This window comes from Mus caroli, unplaced genomic scaffold (assembly GCF_978045245.1).
Source record: "Mus caroli unplaced genomic scaffold, Mus_caroli_1 scaffold_19, whole genome shotgun sequence".
Classification (NCBI taxonomy): Eukaryota; Metazoa; Chordata; class Mammalia; order Rodentia; family Muridae; genus Mus; species Mus caroli.
The window spans coordinates 8,120,369-8,131,145 of NW_028227274.1; the positions used below are offsets into that span (position 1 = coordinate 8,120,369).

General features: G+C 44.9%; 1 protein-coding gene across 4 annotated transcripts in view; it reads left to right on the forward strand.

Moving 5' to 3' along the window:
- Gata6 (GATA binding protein 6) overlaps positions 1-9,473 on the forward strand; it is a 32,935-nt gene extending 23,462 nt beyond the window's left edge. For all 4 annotated transcript variants that reach the window (XM_021150661.3, XM_085833381.1, XM_029471963.2 and 1 more), the window contains exon 7: positions 8,164-9,473. In XM_021150661.3, coding sequence (XP_021006320.1) covers positions 8,164-8,331 — 168 coding nt within the window. In that variant the 3' untranslated portion in view covers positions 8,332-9,473. The remainder of the gene's footprint in view (positions 1-8,163) is intronic.
- The last annotated feature ends 1,304 nt before the right edge of the window (positions 9,474-10,777 follow it).

Genomic DNA, 10,777 nt, shown 5'->3' on the forward strand with positions numbered 1-10,777 from the left:
CACTGAATAGAACACTCCATCTCAATTTCACAAACCTTTTCTTCAGAAGGTTTCCAGATTGACTTTAAGTTACCCCACAGACAAGTTACGCTGGCAGTTTGTGTTTGCCTTGAGCTATCTGCCTTCCCTACCAGATGCCCTTCGGGGAGCACAGGTGCAAGATGGCTTGCTTCTTTGTCCAGGATGGATTGTGGCTAGAGAATCACTTGCTCTCCATGAAGGAATCTGAACCAACCCTGAGTTAGGCCAGTTTTGGGGGACTAGTCACTTTAGGAGTGGAGGAGTTGAGACTGGCATGCTGTGATGGACAGTGAGCTCCAGGACGGCTCTGCTGTGACGATAGTGCTCATGGACTATGTGTACCTTCCACATGGCACCTTCGCAGCTTACTGAGTCTGAGCCTTGTCCTATTCTGCCTCCATCTGGATCAAAATAAGCCTTTTTAAGTGGGCATACAGGTTTCCACTCGTACTTTCCCTTTGCTGGGATTCATGTATGTGTTTTTGTCTTTTTTTTTCTTGCGGAAGGGAGCTAGAGAGAGCCCCACGGGAGTCTAACCTAGAGGCTACAGAAGCATAGCATGACCGAGGAATGCCTGGCTTCCCCTCACATAGGATTCATGAGCACAGACTCACTCAGATGCATGGAGAGGCAGATCAGTGTCTTGAAGCTCAGACCCCACCCCAGAGCATGACCACCCACCCTATCTATAGCTTTCCTGGGCACAGACAACAGTCCCTTCCTGCAGAGAGGAACTGTAGAAGGAATGCAGACACTCTAGCAGAGTTCTGTGCTGTTTCTTTGATGTAAGACCCCTGTAGCCCACCCATGCTGGCTGCTGCTTGGTGTGTAGCTGATGTGGCGTTGACCTGATCCTTCTGACCTCCCCAGGCATTGCACCAGCACCACCATGCCTGGTGTATATGGTGCTCGGGATTGAACCCAGGGTTTTGTGCAGCTTGGCAATGTTCTACCAACTGAGCTATCTCTTCAATAGCTTCAATTGGGTTTTCTTACAAAATTAAAATTTATGCTATATATGGTAGCATGCATCTGTGATACCAGCTCCTGTGAAGTGGGAGGCAGGAGGATGGTGAATGGGCTCATAGCACAGCCCCATTTCAAATGTGTGTGTTTCTACATGTGCACACATAATTTCATAAGCTAGAAAACTTTATCTGTTTTCTTGCTCTGTTTGTTTTCTTTGCTTTTCTTTTTGAGATAGGGTCTCATTATTAGATCAGGTTGGCCCAGGAACTCACTGATCCTCCTGCCTCTGCCTCCCCAAAGGCATGTGTCACCATGTCTGGTGGCATTCTGTTCTTTTCAAAATTAGAATAGTGGTGTGTGTGTGTGTGTGTGTTTGTTTGCTCCTGCGCGCATGCATATGTTGTGTGTATAAGCACATGTGCAGACCTCCCACATCCTGTGAAGGAGAACGTTCAGGAGTTGTTTTCTCTCTTTTCCCTGGGTTTGGAAATTGAACAGGTTTGCTCAGTGCATGGTTTTACCCACGGAGCTGTCTTTGTGTTTCTTCTGTCTGCTGTGTTCGACATTCTGTTCCTAGTGAAGGCCAGGGCAGGAAAGAGGAGATTACTAGTGGGAGCCAGCCGGTGCTAGACGCTGTTCTGAGCACCCGACTGCTCGAATGTATCAAATCTGAATCCTTTAGTAACTTTAACCAGTGACATACAGAGACAGAGATGGTTTATTCTCAAGAGAAGCAGCTGGGTGATGTGAGATGACCTGCACGTGCCTCACGGGCAAACTGGGCTTTCCTCATGTTCCCTTCTGTTGCAGCCTGGAATATACCAGAGTTGTTCCTGGAATTGCTTCTTCCTTTCCAGGGGCATTTTCCCGCCTGCAGTCTCCCACCTACCCTGGCTTGCATGCTATGCTAAGCCCAGGCTGAGTCTGGTGCTGATAACACATTCTTTCAACAGGAAGTTCCTCCATTTTCAGTTGTCTGTGGGAGGGTGGAGGGCAGATAAGCTGTGAATGGAAACCCAGAACAGATTTCTATTCTGTCCTCAATGCACTTTGATCTGGGAGAGAGAGGGGGTTTCTGCCTGGTTTGAGCTGCCTGTCTGCCTGGGGAAGGGAGGAAGGATGGTTAGACTCTCTGTACCCCTAAGTGCTCTTCTCTGCTTTCTCCCAGGAACATTTGTTTCGGTTCTAGTAAGAGCCTTTGGCTATATAGAGAGGCCCACCAGTTGATAAAGTCCTTTGAAGGACTTAATTAGATGTGGGAAAATGTTAACTCATGGAAATTCTTTGATTTGTTTGTTTTGACTTAGGGTCTCACTTTAGTCCTGGCTGGCCTGTAACTAAGGAAACAGATCAGGCTGGAGTTTCTAACTCAGAGATCCACTTGCTTCTTAAAAACTGGGGTTAAAGGCATGCACCACAGCTAAAATTCTTAACAGATCATTTTTATTATTGTTGTTGCTTTTTTGTTTTGGATTTTTTTTTTTTTTTTTTTTTTTTTTTTTTTTTGTGAGATAGTGTCTCGTCATCGTACAGGTTGGCCTCCAACCCTGTATGCAGGTGAGGAGAATGGCTTTGAACCCCTACCCTCGTGCTACTGCAGTGCTGAGGTTACAGATGCTCACCACTGTACCCAGGGCCCCCCCCCCCTTAAAAATCCTTTAAGACAAGCCCAGGCTCACTTCTGCTTCAGCTTCCTGAGTTCTGAAATTATAGGTATGAGATACAATGCCTACGTGTGTGTGTGTGTGTGTGTGTGTGAGAGAGAGAGAGAGAGAGACAGAGACAGAGACAGAGACAGACACAGAAAGGTATGGAGAGAGAGACAAAAAGAGAGAGAGAGAGAGACAGAGAGAGGTTTTGTGTATGTTCTCAGGGTGGGGGGAGGAGACTGGGTCTTATTATACAGTCCATGCAGTTCTCTTCCTTCTGCCTCCGTTTCTAGAATGTTCCATGCTTGGTGAATGTGTATGTACACACTGGTTTCAAGATTATGAGTGCTTTCTGATATTTTTCTCCTCAGATGATCCATGAATAAAACCTCTGAGGAGAAGGGATTTAAGATGAAAACCAGTGATGAGCTAGATTTCTTCAGGAGAGTTAGTGACTCTGCAATTAAAAACAGCTGTGGGAGTCACTCTAAGCAGGACGCAGTGCTCGGTAGTTAGAGCAGAGTTGTGTTTTTGCCAGGTTTGGGTTTATGCTGGGCAGCATGGAGATGGTTTCAGGGATGTACTGGGCCCTTCTGGCCCCTGCCTCCCCTCCCTCTTCCTCATTTCATTAATGGTCCCATTCGATCACCTGAGCCTTTAACTTATGCCTCTGATTTGTGAAGCCAGCAGCCTTGATTATTCTCGGTTCCATTAGAGTATTCAAAAGAAAACACTCAGAGAGAGGAGTAAGTGGCAAGGAGGCCCAGCGCTCTCCCACGTCCCCACTCCTGACGCATAGAACACGGAATCCATGCCCTGCTGGGTTTCACTTACCACTGTAGGACAGGATTTTTCCCATCTTGCTACATGATCTGATTATTTTTAATAATTGCATAATAGTTCATGGAGCGGATGACCCAGCTTTCCAGACCATTCCGTATTGGATTGTTCCCATGGTTTCAACTATTTTAAGGAATCCAGTAATGGATGGCTTCCTTTGTGCCACCTTTCCTTTCTTTTGGATTATTTCCTTCTAATTCATTTCCAGAGTGGAATTACTGAGTTCAGTGGCCTTGGACACTATTAATTGCCTTTTAAATTACTTTTGTCAAAACCAAAGTACAGCCTCATGGGCCACGGACAAAGGGCCGGCATGTTTACTTGACATCAGCCTTTTGTAGTGTTTGTTATAAAGACTTTAAATTTTATTTTTCCTTCTGTGGTGAGAGAGAAAAGCCAGAGTGTTAGTGTTGCCCCGAGTGTATACCACAGGGACATCTGCAAGCCCCAGGCTTCTTGTGTTGTGTTTCATGTTTAAATACCATGTTCTTAGATAGCTCACTGGCAAAAGGTGCTTGTATTACAAGTCTGGCATCCTGAGTTCAATCCTAGAAGGCATATAGAGTTGGAAGGAGGGAGAGAAAGACTGATTCCATGAAGTTATCGTCTGCCCACATACAAGCTGTGGCATATACACACCTCATTCTAATCCCCCAATATCTCTCTCTCTCTCTCTCTCTCTCTCACACACACACACACACACACACACACACACACACACACACACACTCATATTAAAAGGTTATGAAGTCTTGGCACACAATTCTGTGTTTCCCGAGAGACTCAGCTGTTGCTTTAAGAGCTGATGTTTTTCAGGTGCACACCTGCACTTTGGGGTTTGTTGGCTTTCTTTAGGATGGTGAAGCCTAATATTCATATAGAAGAGTTATTTCTCAGAAACTTGGAATTGTTTTTCAGGTATAAGAACAACACTAAAGGCATTAGCATTTCCTTGGGGCTGAGGATATAACTCAGTGTGTGGTATGCTTGCATGTGTGTTTGCATGTATGGATTGTAGTGCATGGGAAGGCCTGACCCTTCCTTTGTTTCCATCTTACTAGATCTTGAGTTATAGGCAGCCCCCTTTTACTTGGTGTCTTAGGGTTTTATTGCTGGAAGAAACCATGACCAAGGCAATTCTTACAAAGGCAAACATTTAATTGGGGCTGGCTTACAGGTTCAGAGGTTCAGTCCATTATCATGGGAGGAAGCATGGCAGCATCCAGGCAGGCAGTGCTGGAGAAGGAGCTGAGAGTTCTACACATCTTGATTTGAAGGCAGCCAAAGTGACTGTGACCTTCACAGCTTGAGCATGAGACCTCAATCAAAGCCCACACCCACTTCTTCCGCCAAGGCCACACCTAATAGTGCCACTTCCTATGGGCTAAACATCCAAACACATGAGTCTATGGGAGCCATACCTACTCACACCACTATGCTTGGGTTCTTGGGACAGAACTCTGTTCCTCTCTCTCTCTGCCTCTCTCTCTGCCTCTCTGCCTCTCTCTCTCTCTCTCTCTCTCTCTCTCTCTCTCTCTCTCTCTCTCTCTCTCTCTCTGCCTCTCTCTCTGCCTCTCTCTTTGAGTAACCCAAGCTGGCTTCTAACTCATGGTACTCCTCCAGCTTCAGCCTCCTGAGTGTTGTGAACAGATCAAAGATTTTTTTAAAACATTTTCAAAACAGACAGGAGCCAAGGGTCATTGAAATGATTGTTGAATGCCTTGCATTTCTTTTTATGAAGAGCTGTCACTAAAATTAAAATGCATAGCTTTTGGGAGGCAGAGGCAGGCAGCTCTCTGTAAGTTTGAGGCTAACATAATCTAAACAGTAAATAATCAACTCCAGCTCTAAGTCATCAACCCCGACTCAAACAGACAAATAAACAAATGCAGAGCCTTACCCTTGGCTCTCACTCACACTGCTTTTGTTCCTGGACAATGATTGCTGTCCTGAGCTGAGGATAGAACTAGGGAGAGAATAAACAGAGGAGAACATTTTAACAATGTTAACTTAACAGCAGTACTTTCTATGCGTCTAATCTTTACTTATGGTCTAGCACTTACTGTAGAAACTTGTTATACAAACATGATCGTTAACAACAGTGATGTTCCAGCATAGGTGCATTTAGATATCCATTTTATTTTATTTTTAAATTAAATTAAATTAAATTAAATTTTATATTCAGACAGGCTTCTGTGTAGCCCTGACTGTCCTGGAACTCTCTGAAGACCAGGATGGCCCCCAGTTCAGAGGCCTACTTTCCTTTGTCTCTGCTGGGATTAAAGGTGTATGCCTTCACCACCTGGCTTATTTATTTATTTATTTTTTTTGAGAGAGAGAGATCTTTTCATTTATTTATTTTTATTTTATGTGTACTGGTGTTTGCCTGCATGAGGGTGTCAGATCAACGAGAATTGGAGTCACAGTGGAGAGATGCCTTGTGGCTGCCCCTTCAGAATGCTCGCATAGCAAGGCACCATTCAGACATGATTACAGACATGCTGAGTCAAGTCTAAGCCAGGTAACCTGTGTGCAGACTGGAAGTGACCTGCCCAGAACTTTGGAATTCAACCTGTCTACACCAAGCAGGCTGATTTAGATCCTAACCCAGAAGTCTTTGGCCTCTGAGCTTTCTGCTTATCACTTGTCTTACGCTGTGAGCTGGCTAGCCTTCTCTCCTGGAGTCCCAACAAACCCCAGCAGGGTCTTTGCTAATGATCCTGGTGCTCTGGGCTAGCTCTCTGCTGTTACAGCTGTCTATTAATGATTCTGGTGGAGTGCCTTGGTGCACTGGGCTAGCTCTCTGCTGTTCCAGCTGTCTGGGCAATCCCAGCACTCTCTGAATTTCTCAGAAGAAAAATTCTTATTTCAGAGAAATCAGACACAGCCAGAGACCAGCAGATTGGCTGCTTCTGGAATGACTGGCTTGGCAAGAAGTCTGGCGTGACAGACGTCGCTATACAGGGCTACTGTTTTTGTGTCACTCAGACTCATGTGCTTGTAATGGAGTTTCTGGAGTCAAGATCGAAAGTCATTTGCCAGAGCTCCGAGTGTCACGCTGTCTGCAGTGGCCAGCTTCACAGCATTAATGCAGTTATTTCAGTAACTTCACAAGAATCTTTATACAATTTTAAACATCTTGAGTTTAAAGGCGTGGTGGCACACGCCTTTAATCCCAGCACTTGGGAGGCTGAGGAAGGTAGATTTCTGAGTTCAAGGCCAGCCTGGTCTTGAACTGGAGTGAGTTCCAGCCAGGGCTACACTGAGAAACCCTCTCAAATGACAACAACAAAACAGAAAGAAACCAAAACAAAAACCAAAGAGCTTGATATCTCAACAACTTTGTGAAGTTTGCTTCCCTCCCAACCCTGTTTGTCCTGATGCATATAATGCTGTCAGTTTGTAATATTTACATTTATGCTTGTAATATTTACATTAAAATCTGAGTTTAGGAATTTCCTCCCTTTCTTCTTCCTCTTTTCTATCCTTTTTCATATTTACTTTTGAGTTTGGGTGTTGCTAAGATTGATCTTGCACGAACTGCATCTGTTTGTCTCCCCATTCTCTCCATGGTCTTGTTTAATGATCTGGACTGGTCTAGGACATACTGTGTTGCTCAGACTTGCCTTGGACACACAGTCACCTTCCTTCCTCTGTCTCCTGAGTCCTGGGTTATAGGCATTCACTTCCATGCCTGCCTCCAGGTCTTGGACTCTCATCCTCCTGCCTCAGCTTCTCAGTACTCAGGAATCCAGACCTCTGCTACCAGGCCAACGTCTTCCTGGGTTTTGTCAATCTGATTTTTTTTTTTTGTTGGGAAAGAGAAAGATGGGCACAAGTGGATAGTTGGGTTTGGTCTGTTTTGTTGGAAAGTTTGTGTGAGGAGGGAGCAAGTCACATGACTGGAGAAGCCACTCCTGGGGCACTGCCTTCCATCTTTGTGCAGGAGTGTGAAGGCTGGAGGAAAACGCAGGTTCTGCTTGGGGAGAGGAGTCCCTGGGACACACAGAGCCCCAGCACACCCCATTCAACATAGCTGATTCTGGTGCCCTGGGGTTCTTCAAAATAATGGCCAGAGCATCAAAATGGGTGTTTGAGGAGTTTAACAGAGTGATGTTGCCAAGCATTGTTTGAAAAATTTTAAGGAATCATAACCTGTTTCAAACAAATACCCGGTATGGAATGGAGCCCTGGAGGCTGGGGAGAACTTAGGGTGCCTGAGTCTTTCGAGGAAAGAGGTATGACTAGAGAGTGAGCGGCTGTGGCTGAAGTTTTGAGGAAGCCTTGCAAGTGTGACTGGTCCCTTAAACTCTAAGCAGATGTCAGTTATTTGGGTTTGGTCCTACAGCGTTTGCAGTGTGAACCCTGCCAGTGTGGTTTGTTTCTGCTTTCCACTCTTAAGTTTGACAAATTGGAGTCGGTCTTTCAGAACCCCATCCTGTCTACCTCTGCTTTGTGCTGGGTGGTCACTGGGTTCCGAAGGTAACAACACTGTTCTAAGAATGTTGCCAGAACTGGGTGGATGGCACTGGATGACGGTGGTCAGCACAGTGTGTGCCTCTTGATTTGGGCAAGGAAGAGTAAGGCTGGCTTTAGTTTTGCTATGTCATTTGTTCACTGATGTTGAGGCAGGAGGATTGGACCAGCTAACCATCTCTCCTCCTCTGTTCTCTTCTTCCACCAGGTAGGTGCATCAGTGATGTCTGCAGTGGGAGAAAATGCCAACCCCGAGAACAGTGACCTCAAGTATTCAGGTCAAGACGGCCTCTACATAGGTGTCAGTCTGTCCTCCCCCGCCGAAGTCACATCCTCCGTGCGACAGGATTCTTGGTGTGCTCTGGCCCTGGCCTGAGCTGGTGCTACCAAGAGGCAAAGAGGGCTCTGAAGGCCTCATACCACTTGTGTCTGATTTTGTCCAGCAGTCCAGATGGCAGCAAAAATGCAGACATAACATTCCTTCGATGCGTGATTTCTGTGCCTTTGTTTTGAAAGAGATATATTTCTCAAGAAGCTTACTGAAGTAAGAAGAGATGGGCTTTTGCAGGAAGGGCCAGCACCGTGGGCATGTGGCCTGCTCCCGCCAGCCTGGGCTGCTTCCTGCCTCTGACTCTGCCCCATACCAGTGGGAGAAACTGTGACAATGACTGGGGCCTTGTCTGCTAAGGAAGATTGAGAGAAAATGTTTATGTGTATTGCTCCAAATCATGTGCTTCTTGTGATCAACCTTGGTTATCCCAGAATTTGTTCATCCCTGACCTCCCTCCATGCACATTTCACAAGCATTCGTGGAGAGGAGTACTGGAAGCCATTCGGTCTGTCCTGGAGGCGGAGTGCGTTCCTGGGGTCTCAACAAGAATATTAATTTGCAAGATTGCATTATGACAGACACTGACTGACTTATCTCAACGTTCATTGTAACGTGGCTGATCTGAGGTCACTTGGAATTTGTAAACAGGGTAGCAAACAAGATATTTTTCTTCCATGTACACAATAATTTTTTTAAGTGCAATTTGCGTTGCAGCAATCAGTGTTAAATCATTTGCATAAGATTTAACAGCATTTTTATAATGAATGTAAACATTTTAACTTAATGGTACTTAAAATAATTTAAAAAAAGTTAACTTTAGACATATGCTTCTTACACTCACACCCCACTTCTGTGTTCCCAATTGTTTAAAAGAAAAAAAAGATTTCAAGAACAAATCTTCTCTCAGGAAATTGCCTTTTCTCCATTTATGGATTTTTATACAAGAACACCAACACAGTCCCCGTCCTTTTACTGAGGAAAAAGTGCTGGAAATTGCAACAAACCTTTACTACCTAGAGAATAGCATTTGTAAATATTCTAAGTATCTGTAACACTCTTGACGCCTGTACCACGTGACCAACCCACAGGTTGGTTTACATTATTATTTTTTTTAATGGGATATCATATGGAAACCTATTTCACCAGAGTTTTAAAGAAATAAAAAGGGTATTGTTTTGTGTTCTGTACAGTGAGATCCTTCCCTTTCATCTTACTTCAATGCTGTGTGTGACTCTAAGGTGTCACATAGGACAAGTGCAGTGGTGTTTGCAAGCTGCCTTGAGACCTTTATTTGAAAGAATTGTTCTTTGGGGGCCACTGTGCACCTTGGATTATTTGGAATGGCACATGGAATGCCAGTTGGAAGCACTTCTTATAAATGAATATGAGATTTATGGGGCAACATTGTCTGAGATTATGAGCAGTCTGTTTCAGATCATTGCTTGAAAACATGCTAGCCAGTTCTTCTAGACCTCTTTGTGAATGACTATACTCTGGGACTCTAGGTCAGGACACTTTCCTTCCTGGTCCCCCTTCTGCACAGTGCACCTCCAGGACTGCAGGCTGACACCCACCAGACAACCTTTGTTGGGTGGATTTTAGGAAGTTAGGCAATTGTTAGTACAACTGGAAATGCTTTGAATGTCTGGCATTTTGAACTTGTTTTTTTTTTTTACAGATATTCTTGGTGTGGTAGATGAAATTTTATGGCAGAAAACTATAGGCAGTGCTGGTAGGTGCTCAGGGTTGGTGTGTATATTTGGGGAATTCATAGGAGCAGAGCTGCCCCAGAGGCTAGACCTACTGGCTAAGAATGCTAGATATAAAACCAGACCACTAAGGCTTCAAGTCTCTGTTCTGTTCTGTGATAGATTATCCAACTAACTGCCACTTCCCATAGCCTGCAAAACAAGCAGTATAGAACTCTTGGGTTTGCTGTGAGATAATTCATGCTCTGTTCCCACTGCAGTGTCTGTCACATGATAGTAACTTGAATTTGAAGAAGGTTGGCAAGATCTCCCACTCCTTGGGCGTGGATCCCAGCACTCGGGAGGCAGGAACAGGCAGATCTGGTCTACAGAATTACAGGACAGCCAGGGCTGCACAAGGGAATGAATCCTGTCTTGAAAAACCAAAAGAATAACCAACCAACCAACCAAAAAACCAAAACCAAACTAAACCACCAACAAAGAGGAGGTGTGTGGGTCTCCCCTCACCCCCAGCCCAGGGGTATGGTGGAGATGAGCAGTGTATGTGTGAAGTTCAGTCCACCTTGGGCCAACTGCGTTATAGATCAGGACTGCTCTAAGTGATCATCCCAGGCACTGGTCAGTCCTGTTCCTTGTACAGGTCTCATTACTTTGTGTGCCTTCTAGATGATGGGGGTACAAGTTAATAAGCTCTCAGTGATCACCTTTGGGAGGTGGGGGCATCTCATAAAACCTTTTCCAATTCTGAAATGTCATATAATTGCTAATCTTCCTTTATAACG